The following is a 27,425-nucleotide window of genomic DNA, read 5'->3' as shown; positions in this document are numbered from 1 at the left end:
TTTACACTTTTTTTCTAAAGCAAGCTAAAAGTAGCAGCTGATAACTGACAGAAGAAAGAATGCAATTACAGAGTCATAAGCTGTGAAAAAATTTGTCAACGCCGACTATATGAAAAATCCGCAATTACTTTTTGGGCAACCCAATATTCAATACCAAACGAGATTTCAGACTAGGAGACAGCTTATCGTGTGCTCTTAAATATCCTGCTGGAGAAGATTATACGAAATGAATAGATATGGCACACTACTCACTCCGACATCGATATCATAGGTCGGTCACCGGAAGTTGTAACTGCTACCTTGACAAAATCGAAAGAGAATCAGTGAAAATGAGTCTGGCAGTAAATGGAAATAATAAAAAGTATCAACTCCAAAAACGCCTTATACAAGCGAGCAGATAAGGAAAATGGAGAAAGTTGGGAACCCCAACTTTCAGATAGTCAGCAACTTTATCTACCTAGGCACCACCGTAACCGAAACGAATGACTCCAGTTTAGATTGAGTAGGCGAGATTACACTATGGTTCCGAGACATGGGTACTTGTGAAAGCAGACGAGGCAGTGCTTGGAGTGTTTGAGAGAAAGATTCTACGTTCTTGCACTGATGGAGAGTATCGGCGTAGTATGAACCACTAACTGTATGACGACTTTAGCATAGTTAAACGTTTACAACGGTTGCATTGGCTAGGACATGTTGTCTGAATGAATGAAGAAGCTCCAGCGAAGAAATCTTTTGAAGGGCACCACGGTGGTACACGCAAACCGGGACGACCAAAAGTCTGATGGAAAGATCAAGTGGTGAAAGACACCTCAAAACATGGTGTCAGAGACTATAAAAGGAGCGCAGAAGGCGCTTTAAATGCTATTCTACGTTTGGCTATTGGGACCAATGTTCTGTCATAGCCAATTGAAGTTGAAAAAATAAAAATAAAACACAGTAATTATCTCAGATGCGAATTTATCGCGGATGCGAGCACATATTTGTAACCAAATTTTCACCATTTAAGTTACTTCCCTCCCCTATCATCTGATCCATTTCTATATCTTTCAGATATATTTCCAATTTATTATTTCAACGAAAATATCCCGTTATGTTTACGGGTGAAACAGGAGTTGGTAAAACCGTACTCGCTGTTTCAACTCTAAAAAAGTTGTCATTGGGTAACATAGTGCCCGTACAGATCAATTTCTCGGCCCAGACCAGTAGCATACGAACCCAAGAAATGATTGAGGGACCTTTGGAGAAACGTAAACGCACGCAATTGGGTGCTCCCATTGGCAAATCAGTCATTGTATTCATAGATGATGTTAATATGCCCAAACTGGATACCTACGGCAGTCAACCGGCCATAGAGCTATTGAGGTAAGATAATAATTGTCTAAGGTGAAGAGAGGTTTGCAATGTTTTTTGTTTACTTTCAGACAATTTCTAGACTTCAAGGGATTTTATGATCGTGAGAAGCTTGTGTGGAAAGAAATTATAGATGTGGTACTTGGTTGTGCATGTGCCCCGCCAGGGGGTGGTCGTAATCCTTTGACTCCCAGATTTGTAAGGCATTTCGCCTTATTGGCTTTACCCAAACCCAATGATGAGACGCTGACCACAATATTTAATGGTATACTGACAGGGTAAGTCAGGTCTTAGAAAAATGTCTCTTCATAATTCTAGAATTTATTTCCTTCATAGATTCTTGGACAGTTTTTCTGCGGCCATAAGAGCTCTGTCGGAGCCCATTGTCCTTGCTTGTGTTGAGGTGTATATGCGCATAGCTCAAGAAATGTTGCCCACCCCTGATAAATCTCATTATCTATTCAATCTAAGAGATCTTTCCAAATGTATACAGGGCATATTGCAGGCCAGCAACATGCATTACAATGCAGAAATGCAGATTCTGCGTTTATTCTATCATGAAACCACTCGAGTTTTCCATGATCGTCTAATCAACGATGAGGATAAGACGCTTTTTAAGACTATTATGAGTGAGGTGTGCCTGAGACATTTCAATAAAGAAGTGTGCCGTGAAGGGGAACCTCCCATATTATATGGGGATTTTATGGTCTTTGGCAGAGCCAAAGCAGAACGCATTTACGAGGAGATTAAGGATCATGCTAAGTTGGAAAGTATCCTTATGGATTATATTGAAGATTACAACTCAATGACGGGCAAGCGTATGCATTTGATTCTATTCCAAGATGCTTTGGAACATACTGTACGTTTGGCTCGCCTACTGAGAAGTGATCGCGGCAATGGTCTTTTGGTGGGTGTGGCCGGCATGGGTAAACAGTCCTTGACCAAGTTGGCAGCACATGTCAATGAATACAAATGCATGCAAATTGAATTGAAGAGAAACTATGACATCAATGCATTCCATGATGATTTGAAAATTATATATCGTCAGGCAGGGGTATGTATAATCTAAAGAAGGGGAATCAAATTTACATAGGTAATTACTTCTTTTTTAAGATCGAAAACAAGCCTGTGGTTTTCCTTATGATCGATACTCAAATTGTGGAGGAGGAATTCTTGGAAGATATCAACAATATTTTGAACTCGGGAGAAGTTCCGAATCTTTTTGAAGGTGATGATTACGAGAAGATTATATTGGAGGCTAGAGATCATTGCAATGATGCCATTAAAGAGGTAAGGTGAAGATCGAGAACTTTTAAGTTGACTACTGGCACTTAACCGTCAGACATCACAAGTTATTCAACCTCTAATAACTTAACAAGCTGGCTTCAGAACTTAACTTATAACCTAATGCCTAAACGTCAGACGCTTAACAGCCAGTCGTTTTACCACCAAACGCTTAAGAGCAAAGCCAGATACATAACGTCCAGAGGCTTAATGGCCAAACGCATAGACGCCCGCCACATACCTTCTACTGGCTACAAAGTCGGATATATACCATTTACTAGTAAATGCTAGCATACTTACTTGGCAAACGCCTAACTGTCAGCCGCTTAGCAACTGGAGATGCTCGATCGTTCTCCCTCTTAACCGATAGGAACTTATTCCCCACACAATAAATTATCAAACATTAAAAGTCAAATACATAATTGTAATACGCTTAATAACCACTCACAGCCGTACGTTAAACTGAAACACGTTTAATTGAATCTTAGCCGATCGACGTTTAAACGACAGAAAACATATTCCAGATGTTTTTCCACTACTCCTAATGGCCAGACACTAAACTACTGGATACCTAACAGTTGGAAGCCTAATACCCAGACACCTAATCGAAGAGAGTACTTTTCCGCTTAACTGCCAAACGCTTAATTGCCAAACGGCAAGCATTCACATGGTTTACTGTCAAACACCAAATCACTTGCTTTAACACCGGACATTATAAAAGTAGACGATTAACTGCTATGCTCTTAACCGCCAGAAATTGAGAAGCATCCACTAGACGCCGGCATGCATGACTTCCAACTGACTCATAAGTACCAAATGCATAACAGGGCGATAAACAATTGGAATGGCTGAGTCCCACAAACACTCCATCTATCTCCGAATCCAAATAATTTTCCATTATATTTTTTCCATTATATTTGATTTGAAATGACTGGGCATACCCACCACCATGGATATATTTATCATCCTATTTTATTACAACACTAGTATATCCTAATTATTGGAAGTTAGCATGTCCGCCTATGACGCTAAACGCCTGGGTTCGAATCCTGGCGAGACCATGAGGGAAATTTTCAGCGGTGGCTTTCCCCTCCTAATGCTGGCAACATTTGTGAATTTGTGAGGTACTATGCCACGTAAAACTTCTCTCCAAAGAGGTGTCGCACTGCGGCACGCCGTTCGGACTCGGCCTAAACTTGAATCAGACTGCACTCATTGATATGTGTAGAAGTTTCCCCTGTTCCTTAGTGGAATGTTCACGGGCAAAATTTGCAATTTGCAGTATATCCTAATTGGGTCGATCTAGACATATTCAATTCAAGTACTGAGATTCCTTATACAAGTTATAGATTCAAACTTGAGAAAAGACGGTTAATAAATGAGACTTTCAAGTCGGCAGATCGTACTAGACGACAAATATATCTAAATAAGATCTAATGTGGATCATAACTAGTTCGGATATCGGTTGGCCTAGGGCAAATTTCCAGTTAAGACCCAAATCAGAAAATTGGTCTATATGGCTGTTGACTCAATTCGGACATCGGACCCAATTCAACTCGCTCTTACAAATTTCACCAAATCGGATAATAAGTGCACTTTTGACGTGCTAAAAACCCTAAGTCAGCAGATCGGTCTATATGGCAACTATATCCAAGTGTGGTCTGATGTGGACCACACTCGGTTCGGATATCGGGTGGCTCAATCCAACTGACTGTTTCAGCGAAGTCGGGTTATAAATGTGGCTTTTATTGGCTTAAGTCCCTGAGTCTGTAGATTGGTCTATATGGTAGCTAAATCCAAATATGGTTCGATCACAACCATATTGGGTTCGGATATCGGGTGCCCTATTGCAACTCACTGTTCTGAATTTCAGTCAAATCGGGTAATAAGTGCGGCTTTTATGAGCTTAAGTTCCTGAATCCGCAGATCGGTTTACATGACAGCTATTTCCATATATGACCCGATCGGATCCATACTATATTTGGTTTAGATATCGAGAGCCTTAGTACACCTCTCGGTTCCAAATTTCAGCGAAATCGGATAAGTGCGCCTTTCATGAGCTCAAGGGTTGCGAACGGAATGACAAAATGAGTATACCCGCCATCCTATGGTGGTGGGTATAAAAAGGTGCAAAAGCTCTTATGGGATAAACAATGAAACCCATGTTGCTTACCGCTATCCTCTTAGCCACGACACATTGAATAACTTGCGCACACTTAATGCCCAGACACTTAGATTGCAGAAAAATAACAGCAATATGCAATTAAAGACAGATATATAACTGCTTATTATCAAACGTATCCTACTCTCTCCCCTTAGGGCTGCTCTCGTGATACCATTTACAAATTCTTCATTAATCGGGTGCGCAATAATCTACATGTGGTCCTATCCATGTCTCCGGTGGGTGATGCTTTTCGAAGACGTTGTCGTATGTTTCCCTCGTTGGTGAATTGTACCACCATTGATTGGTTTTCCAATTGGCCCACCGAAGCTTTGTACTCTGTTGCCTTGGGCCTATTGGCTCAAATCACCAATACCCCAGAGGAATGCAAAGCATTGGCCACCACCACAGTCTTCATGCATAAGACTGTCGAGGAAGCATCGGTGAAATTTTACAAAGAAATGAAACGACACTATTACACCACACCCAGTAGTTACTTGGGGCTTTTAAAGCTCTACCAAAGCTTGCTGAAGGATAAAAATTTGGATCTGAACAACAAACGGAGTCGTATAGCAAATGGCTTGAATAAGATTTTGGAAACCAATGAAATTGTAAGTTGAGCAAACAGATGCCTACAGCCATTTCCACCCATATCGGCTCTGTATTTCGAACGAATGGTTCCAAATTCGCTTAGCATATTAAAATCAGCTGATTTATAAGATGAAAAACATCTGATTTGGATATATTAAGCAAATAAAAGCTATTCGTTTGAGTTACATAGCCATTGTTGATGCTAAACCTAACTTTCCTCCTTCCTTTTTACATTTTCTAGATTGCTGTAATGCAAAAGGAGTTGGAAATCATGGTCCCCCAACTCGATGAAAAGTCGGCAAATATGAAAACTCTTCTAGAACGTTTAGCTGTTGATACCAAACAAGCTGACATGGTCAAGGAAAGTGTGGTCCGTGACGAGGCTAGTGCCAAGGAAAAGGCTGCCGTTTGTCAAGCCATGTCCGATGATGCCAATAAGGATTTAGAAATTGCCATGCCAGCTCTAAAGGAATCAGAAGAGGCCTTAAAGGGTCTCACCAAAGCCGATATTAACGAATTGAAATCTTTCACAACACCGCCGGCCTTGGTGCAATTTGTAATGGAAGCTGTGTGTATTTTGCTGGGAGCCAAGTAAGTTTTAAAAGAAGTATAACTTCAGTTTGACCACATGATGCCTGATTGTGGCATTAAGAGGGAGCTGCGTCGTCGGGATTACATTGGGCTTCGTGCTGTCGGTCCTCCGTTCGCTGTAGGAATGGCGAATTTAACGGGTTGCCTTCGGATCACATGATTATCTCCAGTACGTACCCGATATATTCCGGTTTGAGGGCTGAGCGAACGCATGGCCAGCGGTAATGAAGGAGCTCGGTCACGTTTTATGCACAACAGATTGCTTTGTCGCACTGACTCAGAAACCGTATGTCTAGGATGGTAGTGTTGTATGACTGTTGGGTCTTCGCTGACAGCGGGGGTGTCTCTGCTATAATCGTAGATAAAAGCCACATCGACTGTACGATGGTAAGCTATAGCCAGTGGTGCTGGCTATAGGACAAACCGAGTAAGGTAAGGTACCTGAAATGTCAGGTGTCTGAGTGCGAAAAGTTTTAAGTAAACTTCATCAGCATTGTCTTGAAAAGACTTTAGGGCACTGACATTAGATCACTAGATTGCTAAGACAAACAAATGGATGAGATATTCCCCTTGACAGACTTCGGAAGGACAAACCGAGTAAGGTCAGATAACTGGAATGTCAGGTGTCTGAGTAAGCGATTCCAAAGAGTCAGAAATTCCAATGAGTAGTATCTTGTTTCACCTCGACACGACTACCAATCTGAGAATGCACAATCAACTATTGACAAGGAGTAAGGAAGTTCACTTTAGAAGATTTGTACACGACAATATAGAGGTTCCATGGGGAAAGGTACGCCGTCGTGGTGGACAGCATGGTATTAGTCAGGGTGACTTTTGAAATTTCGAAAAGGGGACAATGTATTAACTTCTGGGAACATGGGTGCTTCGGTGTTAATGGGAACATTATTTACTAATGCGGGTGAGCACAAACAGAAATCCATCGTGGAGATGATTGTAGCTCTCCTATGTATGTGAAAGGGTCGAAATAGTGGACATTGTCTGCCAGCTGAGAGTGAAAGGTGGCATGACATGGATGGTATGGCTAGACAGATCTGTAAAAGCATTCGGAAGGCAGTACCAGATCATGTTGGGTTGATGGTCTCCCAGTGTGTCGAAGAAGTTTATTTTCCGCGTACTTGGAAATGTACCCAAGTCGTGGTCCTTCCGAAGTCCGCTGATGGAATGAGGTGCAATGCAAGATCGCATAGGGGCATCAAACATTTTCTCGTGCTTGTAAATGGGAACATTATTTACTAATGCGGGTGAGCATAAACAGAAATCCAGCGTGGAGATGATTGTAGCTCCCCTATGTAGGTGAAAGGGTCGAATTAGTGGTCATTGTCTGCCAGCTGAGAGCGAAAGGTCACCTGGCATGGATGATATGGCTAAACAGATCTGTAAAAGCATTCGGAAGGCAGTACCAGATCATGTTGGGTTGATTGTCTCCCAGTGTATCGAAGAAGATTATTTTCCTCGTACTTGGAAATGTACCCAAGTCGTGGTCATTCTGAAGTCCGCTGATGGAATGAGGTGCAATGCAAGATCGCATTGGGACATCAAACTTTTTCTCGTGCTTGTTAATGGGAACATTATTTACTAATGCGGGTGAGCACAAACAGAAATCCAGCGTGGAGATGATGTAGCTCCCCTATGTATGTGAAAGGTTTGAAATATTGGTCATTGTCTGCCAGCTGAGAGCGAAAGGTCACCTGACATGGATGGTATGGCTAGACAGATCTGTAAAAGCATTTGGAAGGCAACACCAGATCATGTTGGGTTGATTGTCTCCCAGTGTATCGAAGAAGTTTATTTTCCTCGTACTTGGAAATGTATCCAAGTTGTGGTCCTTCTGAAGTCCGCTGATGGAATGAGGTGCAATACAAGATCGCAACGGGGCATCAAACTTTGCCTGGTGCTTGCAAATGTATTGGAAAGGATAAAGGGGGACAAGATGTCGAGAGGCCAAAGAAGAGGATATATTCCCGAAGCAGAACTGCTTCCGAGAGAAAAAAGAGCACTGTGAATACCTGGATGCATGTGCAGAACTGTGTGAGAGGTAGGTTAGGTTAGGGTTAGATAAGAGTGGCAGTCCTTTACAGACTTACTTAGACAATTTTAAGTCTATTTTAAGTGATAGTAGCGACAGACCAAAGCTTCTGGCGGGAATCGAATCCACAACCCTTGCACTAGTAATCCAAGTACGCTACCAACTGGTAGCGTGAGAGGAACTAGTGCCAAATATGTCCTTGGCATACTTGTCGATTTCAAACGAGCTTTCGATTACCTTTCATGGCGAAGAATACTGACTAGGTTAGGAAACTTTCTCTCTGGCATATTAACTTCTGTGATAGAAGAGTTTGAGTGGTTGGAAGTCCGTCTGTACTCCATATATTTGTCGATTTCAAACGAGCTTTCGATTACCTTTCATGGCGAAGTATACTCACGAGGTTAGGAAACTTTTTTTCTGTAATAGAAGAGTTTGAGTAGTTGGAGGTCCGTCTGTGCTCCATATGCAAGGAACATCACGAGGGATCCGAAATATCTGGGAGTGACTGTTTCAGAGAGTATGGCTTTCCTGGTCCACAAGGATCGATTGAAGGAGAGAATGACTGGTGTAGCCGGAATGGTGTTTGAGATCTTACTTAACGTGCTATTCGTGTTATCTATGGTTTGTCAATTGCTTACACGAATAAAGCAGCACTGGTCCTTCACGACCGTTGTGGAAATGAAAAAAGATCCTTTCTTGTCAGAGGATATCTATGCTGGCGGGCCTCCATGTGTGTAGGGCTGTGTCTTTAAATGCAGTACAGGTGATCCACTCGTGGGTTACATGACTGTTCTGTTCACAATGACAAAGGGAATTCAATAAGTGGGTGAGGGTTGGCGATCAGCGTCGGAGTTGGCGGATTGAGATGTTAGACGGCTCTAGGTGCTTCTTTTGGAGAGTCTTCTTGATGGGTGGAGAACTTGATAGACAGATAGTGGCAATGATCGGGTGACTCATAATTTTATTCGTGACCTGATGTTCGTACAGGACCGCCCAGACTTCGGCTTTAGTCCATATTGCTGTGCTGCATCAGAAAAACCTGCCCGCTACTGATTTGTGCGACTGAAGACTGGAGGCATATACTAATGGATTGTACCTGCTAATAAAGATGTAGGAGCGTTGGGTATTGCGAGCTGGTATGGCATTTTGGTAGGGCCCTTGAAGACGATTCGACTGTCACAACGTTGACTCGTTTTTCACGACCGAGACATGACCTGGTACTCGCCTTACCCATATTGAGGCTGCGCTTATTGTTCTTGGTCCTTTGTTGCTTTCCGTTGTCTTGTGTTGGGTTCAGTCATTCTTGAGGGTGGCAGTATTTATTGTTGGGTCCCTTTTGAAGCTGATTTTTGTTGCATAGCTCGTGAGAGCTACCGTTTCCTGTTTAATGTTTTATGTGTCGTCTTTATGTATGTTCCCAATCGAGCAAACTTTGTATGCTAGCTGTAGGTCGGCTTAGAACGATTATCTCCCACTTTCATGGGTAACCAGTTCGGGACGATTTGAAAACCAACCGCATAATGCATCACGAGAATTAGGAGCCCCTGGTACTTCGGTCTCAAACTGATTATGGTGAGGCCCCATATGGGAAAAACATGTTGGCTGCAGTTTAGACCCAAATCGCGTGTAGAACTTAGCTCGGCATTTCCATTCGGATGCTGTGACCCATGGATCGGAAAGGGTTTAAGATAGCAGTCCGCTCCTTACCAATGCGGCTACAAAACCCAAGGCTCTCGTCTTCGACATTGTGTAGGAAAATCATATTTCAAAAATTTTAAAATTGGCAGGCATTCATACAATTCTAACTTTTCAAACATCTACCTTAACCCACCTTCTCTTTTCTGATCACTTCAGGCCAACATGGGCCTCGGCTAAATCCGTTATGGCAGATGTGAATTTCATCAAACGCCTATTCGAGTTCGATAAGGAAAACATCAAAGAAGAGACCTTGAAAAAAATTAAAAAGTACATAGAACACAAAGATTTTGTGCCAGCTGTAAGTTGTTCTTCAATCAGCATACAAGCCAAAGATACACAATTTCCTCCCTTTGTTAACAGAAATTCGAAAAAGTCTCCAAAGTGGCCAAGTCGGTAAGTCTGTGGGTCATTGCCATGGATAAATTCGCCAAAGTTTATAAGGTAGTAGAGCCAAAAATTCGACGCAAAGAAGCTGCGGAGAGTGAACTCAAGGAAGTCATGGCCATATTAAGGGCCAAACAACAAGAACTGGCTGCAGTGGAGGCAAAAATTCAGGCTCTCAAGGATAACATTGATCAAAGAAGTCGAGAGTTTCAAGTCATACAAGATACAGTGGATCTTACCTATGGACGTTTAAATCGAGCCGGCCGTTTAACAGCAGCATTGGCTGATGAGCAAGTGCGTTGGAAGGAAACTGTGGAGGTAATTAACCCAAGACCAATAAATTGTTTACCCTAAATCTTAAACCTTTTTCCTTGTTCTTTTTCAGACCCTCACCCAAGAACTGGCTTATGTGCCTGGCGATGTCTTGGTCTCTGCTGGCTGTGCTGCCTACTTGGGAGCATTTTCCACACAATATCGTAATGAACTTTGCTCTCAATGGGTCGTCCAATGTCAAGAACAGCAAATTCCCTCAAGTGCAGAATTCCGTTTACTGAAAGTCTTGGGCGATCCTTATGAGATTCGCCAATGGACAATGGATGGTTTACCCAAAGATGAGATTTCCATAGAAAATGGTATTTATGCCACACGTGCCCTACGTTGGCCCCTAATGATAGATCCTCAGGAGCAGGCCAATCGTTGGATACGAAACATGGAAAAGTCCAATAACTTGCACATACTCAAAATCAATGACGGCAATCTATTGCGAGTAATGGAGAATTGTATACGCCAAGGTTATCCCATATTGTTGGAGGATATCGGTGAGACTATAGATCCCTCTATAAGACCAGTTTTGCAACGAGAAACCTACGTTTTTGAGGGTAGAACCTATTTGAAGCTTGGCGATGTTATTATAGATTACGATGATAAATTTAAATTATATATGACGACAAAATTGGCAAATCCCCATTATTTGCCAGAGATTTGCATCAACGTAACCTTGGTGAACTTTATGGTTACCGAAACGGGCTTAGAGGATCAGTTATTGGCGTAAGTAGAATATATTCGTGGAATTTTTCTTTTAGATACATAAAGGGTAACTATTTCCAGAGATATTGTGGCCATTGAAATGCCTTCCATGGAAATTCAACGAAACGATTTAATTGTCAAGATTAATGCCGACAAACAACAGCTTTTGGCCTTGGAGGATAAGGTATTAAAACTGCTGTTCAATTCCAAAGGCAATATTTTAGACGATGAAGAGCTGGTGGAGACACTAAACGAAGCAAAGGTATTTTAATTTCTCACCACCTCTCCCACTTAGTTTCTATTTCCAATTCTTTTCTATTCTCTCATCTCCATTCACTGACTTCCTTTCACCATTTCGTTTCCTTTCTAAAAGCTAGTAGTCTACTATACCATTTACATATGCATTGGACTCAGTCAGAAGGGTGTTTAAGAGGGCATGATGGAATATCTGCCTTTCGAAGATATGCAGATTACTATGATCCCATCTTCCTATTCGGTAAAGTCAAAACCTTTAAATCAGGCGAAGGGAAATCTCTCTCCATACATGAACATCTATGTTAGAGAGAGTCCGTCATTTCTAAAGGGGACTGCTTTCGCACAAGGGAGTGTGTACTGGAACTTGACATGCCAACTTTAGATCACCTGTATATCAAAGGCAAAGAAGGATCCCTCTCCTTCTTGCCTATCAATGGTCTTATCCAGGAAAGTTTTTCGGTGAGAGTTTTTCGTTAGAGAGGGGACTAATCAGACTCATCTGAAGACCAGTTGTTTTACCCGTGAGGACATACTCTGAGGTGGACGATCAGGGGTCGACACTCCTTCAACTGATGTGGAGTTAAAGAAATACTACTACTTAATTTCCCATGAACATTCCATTGAGGAACAGGGGATACTTTCTCATATCAATGAGTTTAAGCTCAATGATAAGGCTCCTCCTTTTTTATGTCGAGTCCGAACGGCGTGCATTAGAATGGAGATAACCACCGCTGAAAATTTTGTTGATGTTCACCCAGGCGTTCGGCATCATAGACGGACATGTTATCTTCTGCCCCACGGTGGCCTAAAAAAACGGCCATTAAAGTCGCAACTTCTCCGCCATCAGTGGGATCGAGAAATAGGATTCCTGGCTTAGTATCTGCAAGAAACCCTTCAAGAAGGATGGATAACTTTGTGCACTCTACCACTCTGCTAGGTGGTGTTGATGCTGCATTACAGCACGACAGCGGGAGTCCTTCGTCTTTTGCCGAATGGGTCCATATTGGAGGGGCAGAAGTCATCATTATGTTACTAAGAACTCTTTCCCATTCCGCTTGGCTACGCCGTCCTTTCCCTGAATCTCTAGATGCAGCCTGAAAGACGCTGCACCCGTCCAGAACTCCTTCTCCTCAGCTGTTAACTAGAGGTACCCCGCCCTTTCCGTGAACTCTGGTCGATGCTTCCAACCAACTTGGAACCATCTGTGTATACAAAAGCACCAAGATGGTAACGGCGCCTCCAGCCCAAAGCTCCCTCTTCGGTAGGACAACCTCCTGGTCTCTAACGAAGTAGAATCCCTACGACCCATAGTCCTTTGCGCCGCCTATGCCACGTAGTTGTTCCACGCCAGTGGCTCTCCGCAGAACAGACGAATGAGATGAGCCACATGTACCAGACTCTCTCAGTCTAGGGGCAGTCCTCATTGCCACCAACTCCTGGTATTAGTGCAAAGGTCTCAAATCAAATATCGCATTCAAGAACTCGATCGGAGCAATTCTCTTTGCCCTCGACATCAGCCCCGTCTCGTTACCCTGTATCTTCTCCATTATCCTGCGAACACTCACCCTGTTCGCGGGATGATGGAGCGGACCTCCCCTGGTCTAAGTTCCCAACACCTGTCTAACGAGTTAAAACATAAGTAATGAACATTCAGCCTCCCTTCCTTATCCAGTTCAACTACTGGTCAAGAATAACGCCCAGGTATTTGGCCTGCCGTGTGAACGGCAGCTCCACTCCATCCAGGATCGGTTCCTTAAACTCGCCATACATCCTTCTTCTGTTGAACAGCACCAGCTCAGTCTTTCTGGGATTTATACCATAACATTGGCCTTCACCGTACTGGACAGCTTATTCAGCGCACCCTGCAGTAGAACCGTGATGGTACAGAGAAAGCGACCGCCAACCATAATGCAGTCATCAGCATAGGCAACACCTTTCACTCTCTCCTCCTCAAAGGATATCAGAATCCCAACGATAGCCAAGAGCCACAAGATAGGGGTTAAAACTCCGGCCTGCGGTGTTCCTTTGTTCACAATCTTCCTAATCGAAACCTCGCCTAGTGAAGCATTGATTGTTCGGACCCTAAACGTAGCATCAATCCAATTCACTAGAAGAGAGGGCGCCCTCACATCAACCAGAGAATCATGTATGGACTTCAACTTCACTCAAAAGGCCCTTCTATATCCATAGGACCGGTTACCGCGGGAACTTTATTGGTTACCCAAAGGCGCCAATTACTCTCCTTTTCCTATCGAGCATCATAAGAACTCAGTATTTAAGCAAGAGCCGGTATGGCCCGGCCTCTCACTGAAACTCTCCACTCAATACCGCTGATAGTCCGCGACAGTAGTTGTATCTAATCTGTATGACGTAATCCATTATTCATAACCAATGGACGCATAGGCTTGTCTTTCAAGGCGAAAGACAAGAGACTGATTGAGACTGAAAACCACCCTTACCTCCTGTCACATAGTCAAGCAAAACACAGGTCTTAAAAATCATACTGTCTCGCCCTCTGTAGGCGATATATCATCGAGTCCGGCCGATTTGTTAGGCTCAAACAACTTAACTGCCCAGATTATCGTCCCCTCAACCACTGACAGCGACTCAGCACTGATTTGAGGGACATCTGTACTCGTAAAATCGGAAATCAAGTTCGTTGTAGCCAGTAGTTCGAGAGTTCCGGAACTAGACCCTGTTCCGTCATCGCACAGAACACTGCCGAGGGTCTTCGGGTGCTTAAATAACCCTTTCTGAATCTAGAACTCTCGTTCATCCCTTCCACCTATTGTTCGAGGTTTCACATCGACGCCCTCAGCGCAGCGGTTCCAGTCAGTCGTTCTGGGTTTCCTGTATTGTGGATCAATATATGATTGAAATATATATCTCTAGGATCCAAGAAGGAGGCCTCACCAATCCGTCACAACAGTAGCATAGAGGCTCGTCAGAGTTCAGCCAGCTCCTATGATGTCTTTTTAATTTCAAATTAATTAATTGCAAATTATCAGGTCAGAATTTAGGACAAAATCACAAATCAAATCACCTCCTCTAGCGAACAACCTAAGTTCAGCCGCGTCATTTGGGTTTTCTCGTGCAAGCCTGAGCATCAGCTTATTCGACGAATCCGTGTCCTCTTAGGGCTAGTATACCGATGAGAAAATGAAAGTGCGAAACCTTTTTTATTTTACCTTCGTAAAATCGCCATTTCAAAGGGAGAGTGGGAGGCCCATACCAGAGATCTGCAGTGGTATATCGCATTTGCAGTGCACCGCAAAACTACTTGTCTTTTTTAATCAACACAACTAACGCAACCATTCAACTCCATTCAACCCAAACGGCTTGCACAAAAACACATGATTTTGCGGTGGTGCTGAGGTGTATAGACATGTACCGCCTTGAAACAAACGAGTGACGCCTGAGCTTAAAACACCACCGCAAGTACTTATGCTCCTGTGTCTCAATGGTTGGAATCTTTCTTATCTCATCGTCGTTAGAACGCCATTATCGAGGGGGCGTGGGAGGCCCATACCAGAGATCTGCAACGGTGTATCCCATTTGCGGTGCACCGCAAAAATACTTGCCTTTTTGAATCAACGCAACTAACTCAACCATTCAATTCCAATCAACGCAAACGCCTTGTACAATAGCACAAATGATTTTGCGATGGCGCTGATGTGCACGTACCGCTTGAAGCAAACGAGTGACACCTGAGTTTAAACAACCACCGCAAATACTTATACTCATGTGTCTTATATATGTTGTGGTATGATAAGTGTTTGCCAAAAACAACGCACAAACTCCAATTTAACATAAAAAATTTGAAAAATAAATCCAAAAAAATTATGAAAATTAGTAATCAGGAATGAAATAAGAAATAAGCAATATTAAATTATATTTTTGTTAAAATAAATGGGCTTTCTCATCGTTGCAAAAGCAACACCGCAATCATGATTCGAGTCAATGTGTTGTGTTGATGCGGTGTTTGCGGTGTTTCCATTCTAGACTTACATTCAGTCATAATACCGCATTGGGTAAAGACCATGTTAAAAGCGGTGGTACGCGAAGCATGAAAATGAATGTACGCGTATTTGTACGATCGACACTCATATCAGTGTGCTGTCGCATCAATTGCAGTGGCAATAGATGCTAACACCGCATTTTTATGAGTATACCGCAAATCAGAAAAATACCACCGCTTGCAGTTCTCTGGTCCATACCCAAAAAAAGTCCCCTATAGGACATGTATCGATACAGTATAGAAACTCAAATAAAACATCTTTGGGAGTAGGAAATTTGAATTTATTTAGCAGGCTGCTTCGCTTCCAAACTCTGGAAACCCCTCGATAATTTTTTTGCGAACCTTCCTTTTTCAAAACTTCTGCTCATTGTGAACCCTTTAAATGTTCTTTATTTTTCTTCCAGGAAACCTCTCTCATCATTGCTACTCGTTTAGTGGACACCGAGGAGACCGAACAAATCATTACCGAAGCCAGAGAGAAATATCGAACATTGGCTTCCCGTGGAGCCATTCTCTATTTTGTGGTGGCCAGTCTGGCCGATATTGATCCCATGTACCAGTATAGCTTAAAATATTTCTCCCAAGTGTTTTGTTCGGTCATCAAATTGGAACATCCCAATGTGGACACTGAAGAACGTATTGCCCAATTGAAATTGGATGAGTTAAAGGCTCTTTACGATAATGTCTCTCGAGGCTTATTTGAAAATCATAAACTCATCTATAGTTTTTTGCTGTCACAGGCCATTGAACTTCAAGAGGGTCGGGTAAGCCATCAAGAATTTCAATTTCTAACTCGCGGAGTGGTGGGTAATGTGAGTGACAAGCAAAAGCCTTCCCATTTGAAACTTAGCGACTTGGAATGGGAGGCTTGCTTGTTTTTGGAAGAAAATTTCTTGGCATTTGGGGAATTCACCGAGAAATTGGATGAGCCTTTCTTTTTGCAGATTGATGACAATCAGGAGGTGAGTATGAAAGGTGGGTGAGTTTGAGTCTGGGTTTTCTAATTTTGACTTTTTTGAATTTTAGGTCTTTAATTTTGGCAATTTACAGAATGTGGCTAATGACTACTGGAATAGCCGCTTAACTGACTTTCAAAAGCTTATGTTCATCAGAATCTTTCGTAAGGAGCGTTTCCTCTTGAATGTGGTGGTTTACCTCAAGGTGACTATTGGTCGTCATTTTACTGAAGTTTCAGCAGAAGGGAGTCAACTTAAGGTGGTGTGAGTACTAATATCGTATTGCCATATGTTGTTCCAACGAAAACAAATGACTACACTTGTTCTTATTCCCTAGATTCCTCGACACTTCCAACGTCACACCCTTGGTCTTTGTCTTGTCCAGCGGCTCCGATCCCATGGCTAATTTCCTGCGTTTTGCCGAAGAAATGAATTATATGGAGAAATTTTATTCCATCTCCTTGGGTCAGGGTCAAGGACCCATAGCAGAAAGTTTAATTGAAAAAAGCCTGCGCTTGGGTCACTGGGTTTTCCTACAGAATTGTCATTTGGCCACCTCATGGATGGGCCAAATGGAAACGATTGTCCGCAATATAACTCTGGGAGAGACTGTAGCGCATCCCGACTTCCGTCTCTTTTTGTCATCAATGCCACAAAAAAGTTTTCCCATCAGTGTTTTGCAGAATTCGGTTAAGGTTACCAATGAACCACCAAAAGGCATTAAGGCCAATGTCTTGAGGGCTTTGGGCGACATTAATCCAGACTTTTTCGAACAGCATGTTTTGCAGTCACAATGGAGGGCCATAGTCTTTGGCTTGTGTGTTTTTCATGCTGTCTTGTTGGAGAGGCGCAAATTTGGTGCCTTGGGCTGGAACATCACCTACGAGTTCAACGAAAGTGATCGCGAGTGCGGCCTTAAGACCTTGGATTTCTTTATTAACCGCGAAAAGGCTGAAAAAATTCCCTGGGAAGCCATCTATTACATTAATGGAGAGATAACCTGGGGTGGCCGTGTCACCGATGCTTGGGATCAACGTTGCCTTAGAAGTGTCTTAAAGATATTCACCTTTAAGAAGATACTGGATGAGGATTACACTTATTGTCGGGGTGATCCGTATTATCGTGACCCTAGAATGGCCACCATTCGGGAGTATAAGGAGTATGTGCAGAAATTTCCCACTCAAGAGGATCCGGAAATCTTTGGCTTGAACCAGAATGCCAATTTGGTTTTTCAAACCAAGGAAACCAACTTCTTTATTAATACCCTCTTAGAGGGTCAGCCCCGCACTTCAGCCGAGGAGGGTCAAGCGCAGGATAATGATCTGTGTTTGGAGGTTATAGGAAAAATTCAGGATGTACTAATCAAGAAGATTTCCAAAGAAACAATGCATCCATATCTAAAGGAGGTATTTTAGAGAAAAAAAACGAATTTCAAATAACTAGACTATCTTCCTTCATTACAGCTTGACCCTAAAGGCCAACTGCCTTCTTTAACCACAGTCTTAGTACAAGAAGTTGATCGCTATAACATTTCCCTGCATGTGCTTCACGATAGTCTTGTGAATCTGGCCAAGGCCATTAAAGGTCTGGTGGTTATGTCTGAGGTTTTGGAGGAGGTCTTCAAATCTCTGTTGGCCAATATGGTACCCAAGCTGTGGGAGAAAAAGAGTTTCCTATCCATCAAACCTTTACCCAGTTATATAGCCGATTTCCAAAGGCGCTTGGACTTCATACAGAATTGGGTTAATGCTGGCAACCCCAAATCGTTTTGGCTAAGTGGCTTCTATTTTCCCCAATCCTTTCTTACTGGAGTTTTACAAACTCATGCCCGGAAACGAGTGCTGCCCATAGATGCTTTGAAAATCGATTTCAAGATTATGGATGAAATTTTGGTGCAGCAGGACTTTTTTGAGAGAAGAGCCAATGGAAAGGAGGTAAGTCCGTTGTTTTTGAAAAATGTTGAAATTGCTTGATTTAAGTTTTTTCTAATACTCCAGGTGACAGATTTGTATGGTAATCTCTCTGAATCCTCTGAGGCTGGTGTCAATGTCCACGGTCTATTTGTGGAAGCTGCTCATTGGAATAAAAACCGTGGCGGTCTCTGTGATGCCCAAATTGGTGAATTATACTCCCGTATGCCCACCATACGTTTTATACCCTGCTTGGAATTGACTCCGGGCAAACGCTATGAGGCTCCTCTCTATAAAACACAAGCCCGCTCGGGAGTACTTTCAACAACCGGACATTCTACCAACTTCATACTCTCCATACGTTTGGAGAGCTCTTACCCACCTGATTTTTGGATATTACGCGGCACAGCCTTGGTTTCGGGCGTAGCTGATAATATATCATAATGTCTATGTATGTGAGATTCTCTAAAATATTTTTAGGGTACTTTAATACATTTTAATAAAAACATAGTAATTGAGATACTTGTATGTTATTATAAGGAGAGAAATAATCCTTAGGTATCAGAAAGAGAAAAGGAGAGAGGAGAAGCGTCTATTCCGTAGCCACATCCTGCTGCAGAGACAAAGTAGGAAATCTGGTAACAGATACAGATTGTAGGGTATGGAAAACAAACATTTTTCCCGGTACAAAATGGTAGGATGTGCCAACCAGCGTTGCCACTACAAAAAAAAAATTCCCTCCCAGTTGATCACAACTCTTAATTTTGATTGATTTTCATGAAATTTTCACAGATGGAAGAGTTTACCCCCGGTGAAAATAGGTTACTTTATTTTGTGATATCCGCGAGGGGGCGGACCCTCTCCCTAACCACAATTTTCATAAACGCCAGATCTCTGAGATGGGTGCATCGATTTAAGTGAAATTTTGTATGCCACCTTATGGTAACCCAAAAACAAAAAATTGGTATAAAACTTTGGGATCAAATAACTGAAGGGAAAGTCCTACCCCAAAAACCACCCAAACGGACATTTTTACCAATTGGGACAATATGGGTATTAAATGAAAGGTATTTAAGAGTAGAGTACGAATTTGATATTACAACTCGACCTCACGTGTCAGAAGGCACGCCCACCCCCCTAAAACCTGCCAAAAATGCCATATTTACCAATTGTGGCAATATCAAATGAATGGTAATTAAAATGAGAAAACGAAACTTATATAACAATTTGGGGTCAAGTCCCAAAGGGGCCGGCCCACACCAAAAATTATCCAAACGGACATGTACAATATGGGATTCAAACGAAAGGTACTTGAGAGTAGAATACGAAGAAACACTTATGGGTGCACACCGGGCCAGCTAGTTTAATATAATACATATAAAAAGATATTAAGTTCAGCCGGACCGAACTTTGGAAACCCACAACCTCGAGTATATACTAAAAACATATCGACAAAATCCGGTGAAATATGCACCACTTATTAACCCATAGCAGCTAAATCGAAGTATCATCTGTTCTTCACTAAACTCGCCTCAATTAACTGTTCCATATTCCGGTGAAATCGGATAATCAATGGCGCCCTCTATAGGCTCAATGTATCTTATAGGATACATTCAGAGTCGGGTCGCTTATTACTGTTCAATTTTTGCAAAAAAATTAACTTTGCCGATAATACAGATAGGAAATATATCAATCGATATTCAGACGAAAAATAAAATATCGATAGTGCCAATACATAGGTCGGTGCTCAAAGTTTTAACATGAACAGTGCTCATAGTTAACGGCATAACTGGCCGTTTCGAAAGTCAACAGCCACAAGGTCGAGGCTCTTGAGACCTCCGCTTATAAAGGGTGATTTTGGTTGATGAAGGCCACCGTAGCGCAAAGGATAGCATGTCCGCCTTTGACGCTGAACGCCTGCGTTTTTGGGTTGATGAAGGCCACCGTAGCGCAGAGGATAACATGTCCGCCTATGATGCTGAACGCCTGGGTTCGCATCCTGGTGAGAACATCAGAAAAAAATTCTGCGGTGGTTATCTCCTTCTAATGCTGGTGGCATTTGTGGGGTACTATGCCACGTTAAAACTTCTCCCCAAAGAGGTGTCGCTCTGCGGACTCGACCATAAAAATGAGGCCCCTTATCATAAGCTTAAACTTGAATCGAACAGCACTCATTGATATGTGCGAAGTTTGCGCTTGTTCCTTAATTGAATGGTCATGAAATTTGCATTTTTGGTTGATAATTGTATTTTATCGTAATCTCTGAAAGTGAAAAGTATTCAGCAAATTAATCATGGAGCTGAGTCTCTCCATGACGAGCAGTGACTATCGTTGAAATTTATTTAAAAAAATTGACATATCCACTGTTTTTTTTCTACAAATGGACCATTTGAATGAAACTATGCTCTTAAGAGTATTTTCCTTTTGTAGTGCAGCCAGAAAAAGAACTCCACTTCATATTATTTCTGCCAAAGAAGAAGAAAAAACGAATAGAGATATCTTAATACCCCTTTTTGAGTTTTGCAGATAACAGTGTCCTTAAGTGTCCGATGTCGCCGAAATTTGGGACAGTTTGTTGTGTTTGGCTCTTCGACATCCTTCTTCAATTTGGTTAAGATCAGTCTAGATTTGGATATAGCTGCCATATAGACCGATCTGCTGATTTTGGGTCTTAGGCCCATTAAAGCCACATTTATTATCCAATTTTGCTGAAATTTGGGATAGTGATCCGCTGATTTAGGGTCTTAGGCTCATAAAAGCCTCATTTGTTGTCCGATTTTGCTGAAATTTGGGACAGTGGTACAGTGACGACGTATTTCTGCAATTTGGCTCAGATCGATCAAGATTTACATATAGCTGCCATACAGACCGATCTCTCGATTTAAGGGTTTGGGCCCATAAAAGACGCATTTATTGTCCGATGTCGCCGAAATTTGGGACTGCTCACCGTTGCGATGAATTATTGGACAAGATTAGCCTGACCATTGCCAAATTAAAACCATTCAGAATCGTTACTTGAACCTAAATCCCCTCTTCTGAAAGTTCAAAAGTCTTTCTGTTTGCCTTTCGCCAATTATTTTGCTAAGCACCTTCGTTTTCATTAACAATGGAATAAAAACAACATAGAAATAAATGTTCTTTTAAAATATTTTATCACTTATCGTTTTATTTATTATCATAAGTATTCCACATGAATTAAGTGTTAGAAAAATATGTGTATGTATGCATATGTGTGTATATGTATATTAAATTACAAATAATTTTTTGTTTTTTTTTATATGCTATTGTAAAACGTTACATGTGTAGTATTCAATAATTATGGAGTTTCCTAGCATTTTAAGAAGTATAGAAAAATCGGTTTAGAGCTCATCAATAAAACGAGCCAAGTTTTGTAGCAAAACTTGTCTTTATAGAAACTGTTTTTTGTTTTTTTTTTTTATTTTAAATTTCGTTTGTTTTTTTAGTACGCTACTTCGATTCAAAAACTAACCGAGGACTAATAGAAGCAACTAACTATGAATCGATGTAGAAAACAGGGCACCTATAAAACATTTTGTGATTTAAAAGTAAGGTTTTTAAGATAAACTATGTAATTTACTTAAATCAATGGGAATGTTGTATGTTTTTTTTGGGGGGGGGGGGTTGATTTTGAAAAAAAAAACAGTATAAGCGGTTATTTTGAGTCATTGCTTTAACTAAATTATAAGTAATACTGCCGCTTTAAATAAAAAGAAATAACAAAATTTTGATTTAAGAAAGCTTTGAGGTGAAGTCTTTCAGTGAGTAAAGGAATAATTTTAAGTACTTAAAGTTAAGACATTAAGTTTAGAAAAAAGAGAAAAACATTGAACTAGCAAAAGAAAAATGGTATGAAGCTGAATTATTAAAACAATAAGAAGCCCAATTTAGTTTTAGTGGCAACAAAAGAAAAATAAAAAATCGTATACCAATTTTCGTAAAATTCCTTTTGAGGGGAATTTTTTTAATAATTTTTCAAAAATAAATGTTAAAAACAAAATGGAGAAAAACTTTCATACCATTCTCACGACAAAGTGTAAACACAATAAGAACATCATCTCTACTTTACTCTTAAAAACATATGGAAAACGTAAGCAATAACAAGTGTAGGACAACAAAAAGTAAGGAGATTTGACATAAACATATAAAATTCACTAAATAAGTATAAAGAAAATTAAAACTATTTCTTTAGATCTTAACTAGAGAAAAACTATTAATAAGTTTTTCGAAAGCTTTGCAACTTTCACTAAGACCTTGCATTATTGTTGATTTGTTTGTTCTTAATTGTGAAGACACCTTCTCTTTACAATTTCTTTGTTCCATCCATGTCTATGGTCAGATCCTGCAAAGAACCACGGGGTGGCAATAGACTTCTCTTTTCGGGATCTTTTGTCTTTTTCGGCTTAGGACGATTTGTTTTCGTATAACGATTGATCACCCCTTCCGGCTCATCCATCATGCGTAGTATTAGCGTTTGATCCGACGAATCAATGGGTGCTATTGAAATATCGCGCACAGCTCTGAACTTACCGCAATTATTCAAGTGTTCGTTCTCCAAACGGAAGAAATTCCATACGAAACGTCTACAAAAGGAGGAAAATTAAATTTATTAGCATTAAGATCATAAGCAGCTTCTATAAAGCAACTACTTACCTAAATACTTCTAGTATGCCAGTTATGGAAGTCATAATATCACCGCTTAAATATTTCATTTCTGTTATATAGAATGATAATGCCCAACTGAAACGCAACAGCAGATCTTCAATAATGGCAAAGTAGTAGAAGCCCTAAATAAAAGAAAATTTAATTCAAAATTTACATATTCCATGCTGCAGAAAAGCTACAAAAGCAAACAAATAAAATATAGCGAACCGAACGTTGGTTAATCCCCCTCTTAAACATATAGCAACAACATAATAATAAAACAAGTGAGAGCGTGAATCGTATTTGTCGAGCTCTATGCGCGGTATCTCTTTTTAGGCCAACAAAGAATATTGAATAAGAATTGTTATGCTATTGGAGCTATATCAAGTTATAGTCCGATTCGGAGGAGAAGTCATTGTATAATATTTCAGTCCATTCGGATAAGAATTGCGTCTTGTAAGGGCTCAAGAAGCAAAATCGGCAGATCAGTTTATATGGGAGCTGTATCCAAGCTATTGATCGATTCAGACCATATTGAACACGTATATTGGAGGTCATGAGAGAAGCCGTTGTACATAATTTCTGCTAAATCGAATGAGAATTGCGCCCTCTAGAGGCTCAAGAAGTCAAGATCCCAGATCGGTTTATATGGCAGCTATATCAGGTTATGTACCTATTTGCGCGATACTTAGCACAGTCATTGGAAGTCATAACAAAACACCTCCTGCAAAATTTCAGCCGAATCGGATGAGAATTGCGCCTTCCAGCGGCTCAAGAAGTCAAGATCCAAGATCGGTTTATATGGCAGCTATACCAGATTATGAATGGGATTTACAATCCCATGGCAGCCGGTTGTACGCACCGGATTGATCCGATGGTCAATCCTCATCGGCATGGGCTGCCGCCTCAGTGTACGTGTTTGTCTTTTTTCGTCATGGGAGAGGCTCATCCCGGAGTGCCTTCTCCGCACGCTTCTGGTCCATGCCGGGATTGAAAAGAACCCCGGACGCTGGATCTGTTCGGTTTGCCAGAACCGCCTTCATCATCGGTCGGTGTCGGTAAGGTGTAACCGGTGCATGGAGTGGGTACATTTCCGATCTTGCTCTGGCCTCACTTCACTACGGGAGTATAGTCATACTGGGTATGTCGCAAGGTGCTGTGCGAACATAGGCAGCAGTGGGTCACAAGCGAAATCATCAAATCATCTAAGGCGTTGGGCCCCGACGGATTCTCTACATTGATGTTGAAGAATCTGGATTCACCTGGAGTACCTTACCACTGTCAACCTGTTTTTGAATACTCTTATAGTTCCCGATGTCTGGAAAATGGGCAGAGTGATCCCGCTACTGAAGTCTGGAAAGGACCCGAGTTTGGGGTAGTCGTACAGACCGATCTCCCTTCTCTCACCAGTAGCAAAGACGCTTGAAGCATTACTCCTCCTAAGCCTCGTAGGAGAATTTCCATTCGCCGAGCATCAACATGGATTTCGAAGACTGCATAGCACAACAACAGCTTTGCATGCCATCACCGCACACATTTGCCATGACTTCAATCATGTGATAGAACGGTCCTCATGGCACTGGACCTAGTGAAAACATTCGACAAGGTCAGCCATGGCAAATTATTTGAGGACATCGCCAACACGTCCCTCCAGCCTGGTCTGAAACGCTGGGTCGCGAATTATCTGTGTGGTCGCCAGTCATTTGTAAACTTTAGGGATAAGAAGTCGAAGCACCGTAGAGTGAAACAGGGAGTTCCCCAAAGTGGGGTGATATCTCCGACACTGTTTAACTTCTACCTATCCTCCATTCCACCACCCTTCGCAGCACTTGATGTGCAGACAAAGAAACCTTGTTGACCACGTACAAAGCAATTGGCCGGTCTGTGGTAAGTTATACAACGCCAGTGTGGTCTCGTTAACTTTGTGACACGCAGTAGAATAATATTCGGATCTGTCAGAATGCCGTCCTCCGAACTGCGACGGGTTGTTTCCTTAGCTCTCATGTGGACCACCTCTATCAGGAGACAAAAATCCTACCGAAGACATAACTACATGCTCTTTAAGCAATACGTTTTGGGCTGTTATCGCAAAAACCATCCAAATCATCATCTTGTGGATAGGTATCCACCGTCCTTTAGGTAGATCTACATGATATAGAGCGTGAGGTTCAGCGCTACAATAGAAAACCTCTAGATCAAGCGGCATATCAAGCAAGTCTAGACAATATTCATGCAGACACGGTATCAGAAGCGGTAAATGGCTACCGGGTGAATGTAGTCCTTGGAGAACGACCGCCTCCCATTGCACCTGAAGAAATTGACCTCTCCCGGTAAACCAGAGTAGTTCTGGCTCAATTACCTTCCGGCAGATGCAGCCAGACTGCACAGCCAGACCCAGATCCCTGTGGACGCACCCCATCTTAGTCGCCGAGTTCCTGGGTCTTGACACTCAACAGAATCAAGCAGACGAAAAATAGAACACAATAACAACAACAACATCCTACCTGACTAGAGGCTGGAAGGTGACAACTTTGAGTTTCAGGCCATCGCCAGTATCTGTATGTCCTTCCGGTTACCGCCCCAAATTTAGAACACTGATTGCTGGGAAAAACCGCAGTCTGGTGGACTTTAAAGTTCACCATGGATTTTTTCACTCGGGCCTTAAGAACAACTTGAGAGGCGTAGCATTGGCAAAACATATAGACAACCACCCTTTATGAACCATAACTGAAGACACCCCAACTAGGATTATGGGAGCTTGGCCAAATTCGCCTAATATCACGATAGTCAGCGCAGGTCTGGTAAACTTCACGACAAGGCGAACGATTGACAGCCTCACCTCAGACCACATTCCCGCAATCATAGAACTCAATCGATACAATAACATCCTAGTTTCTGAATGACGAACGTACCTCAACCAGAAAAAATCGGACTGGTTAGGCTTCAGTAACCATACCAAAAAGGTATTCAGACAACAACCGCTCACTATAGATGTTCGCAACCATCAAGGCAGCAGCCACCCGTCGAATACCTTGGCCAGTCGAATACCTATCTTGAGACCCAATTTCCCGATCGAAGCATTGTAATTAGCGGATAAACGTGATAAGCTTCGCCGAACCAATCGTGGCAGCGCGAGGATAAGCAAGTTTAAGCAGCACATTAGCAAGTTGGTTGGTGAATGGAAGCGTAAAAAATGATTGAAGCATATCGGAAATTGCAAAACAAGCTCGGGTGCCAATAAACTGACAACCGAACAACAACACGCTGAGAAACACAAAGCTAGTGGCGAAAACCTCCAATACAAATCAGATACAAACCTCGGAACGGTTTGTTTAAGTTTAAGTTAGGTTGGATTGAAAAGAGGGTGTAGATATTAATCCACCCCATACCAATATGGAGATGCACCTAAGCTAGTAATAGGCTTGTTGTGCTCTCTAAAAAGTAATCTCGAAAAAGCAAATTTTATGACTTTCCATACCATTCCCCTAAGTTTGTTCATGTCTGGTATCGCGTCCCCACATAAGTACCGGTGTCTGTTACCGGCGATATCCGGGCAATGGCATAGGAAATGCTCCAACGTCTCATCATCTTCACCACATCCCCAACACATGCTATCACGTGCCATACCGATTTTGCATAAGTGAGTTCGTAGTCCTATGTGTCACGTTTTGATACCAAAAGCTATACTAACCTCCTTCTTACTTCCTTTCGGTAATAGCCTTGTTCTCTCACGATCCGTATCACCCTATAGGATTTTCGCCGTCCTACCGACTGTTTTGCTGGTCCACAGTGTTACATGCGCGTTTGTCGCCCACGCCCTTAAATCGGACTGGGTCGACCCGAAAGGCTTCGGGTTAACCAAATTTATCGACGGCATTTCTCTGGCCTTCACTGGCAAACTTTTTGTTTTAGTAGACATTTTTTCGAGCACCCAATGAAAGACAAGGCGAAATGAAGCATTCTAAGGGAGGCAGGGAAGTTCGCAGCCACGTGCAACTACAGCCATTCGGAGCTGAATTTATAAGAAAGGCGAAGTCATCAAAGGCTTAGACCCTGAGATAATATCATTGCTAATGCTCATCGTGTGAGAAGTTTGCTCTTGTTCCTTAATGGAATGTTCATGGACAAATTTGCATTTGTAATGCCCATCATGTGGGCAAATTGTGAATCAATTACCTAACCAATACCCTCATTCTGTTCATCTCCAAGCCTGTAATACCTAAAATATGGAAAATAGGTCAAACCAGCGAACCATACGGACCAAGGAGAAACATACAGACCAATATTTGGCCTATCCCCGGTCACAAAAACACTAGAGGCACTCCTTCTGTCCAGTTTAAATTCGATCCTACTTTCAGCAGATTTTCAGCATGGGCCCGGCATGGGATAAATAAGACCACATAGGCTGGAACTTTTATCTCCGATCTGTGTGCTGTTCAGGGAGGGTGGTTTCGAGTTGAGAGTCTCAATGAGAGACCGGGCGTCACCGGCT

The 27,425-nt window shown here is 42.0% G+C and overlaps 2 protein-coding genes across 3 annotated transcripts in view; one reads left to right on the top strand and one right to left on the bottom strand.

The window, feature by feature from the left end:
- Positions 1–18,763, top strand: part of LOC106081075 (dynein axonemal heavy chain 6) — a 49,156-nt gene extending 30,393 nt beyond the window's left edge. The window contains 15 exon segments of the mRNA XM_059367379.1: positions 1,051–1,362; positions 1,422–1,628; positions 1,687–2,404; positions 2,464–2,640; positions 4,954–5,406; positions 5,628–5,977; positions 9,879–10,020; positions 10,083–10,424; positions 10,492–11,153; positions 11,214–11,394; positions 15,810–16,367; positions 16,432–16,625; positions 16,699–17,767; positions 17,825–18,295; positions 18,359–18,763. Coding sequence (XP_059223362.1) covers positions 1,051–1,362; positions 1,422–1,628; positions 1,687–2,404; positions 2,464–2,640; positions 4,954–5,406; positions 5,628–5,977; positions 9,879–10,020; positions 10,083–10,424; positions 10,492–11,153; positions 11,214–11,394; positions 15,810–16,367; positions 16,432–16,625; positions 16,699–17,767; positions 17,825–18,295; positions 18,359–18,715 — 6,193 coding nt within the window. The 3' untranslated portion in view covers positions 18,716–18,763.
- A 3,743-nt stretch (positions 18,764–22,506) lies between these two features.
- LOC106081080 (solute carrier family 53 member 1) overlaps positions 22,507–27,425 on the bottom strand; it is a 42,134-nt gene continuing 37,215 nt past the window's right edge. For both annotated transcript variants that reach the window (XM_059366620.1, XM_013242798.2), the window contains exons 7-8: positions 22,943–23,076; positions 22,507–22,872 (exon numbers count right to left, since the gene is read on the bottom strand). In XM_059366620.1, the coding sequence (XP_059222603.1) occupies positions 22,593–22,872; positions 22,943–23,076 (414 nt within the window). In that variant the 3' untranslated portion in view covers positions 22,507–22,592. The remainder of the gene's footprint in view (positions 22,873–22,942; positions 23,077–27,425) is intronic.

The sequence above is a fragment of the Stomoxys calcitrans genome, chromosome 4 (genome assembly GCF_963082655.1).
Source record: "Stomoxys calcitrans chromosome 4, idStoCalc2.1, whole genome shotgun sequence".
NCBI classification, from domain to species: Eukaryota; Metazoa; Arthropoda; class Insecta; order Diptera; family Muscidae; genus Stomoxys; species Stomoxys calcitrans.
Note: the sequence above shows the minus strand (reverse complement) of the source record. Positions and strands in the feature narration are given on the sequence as shown.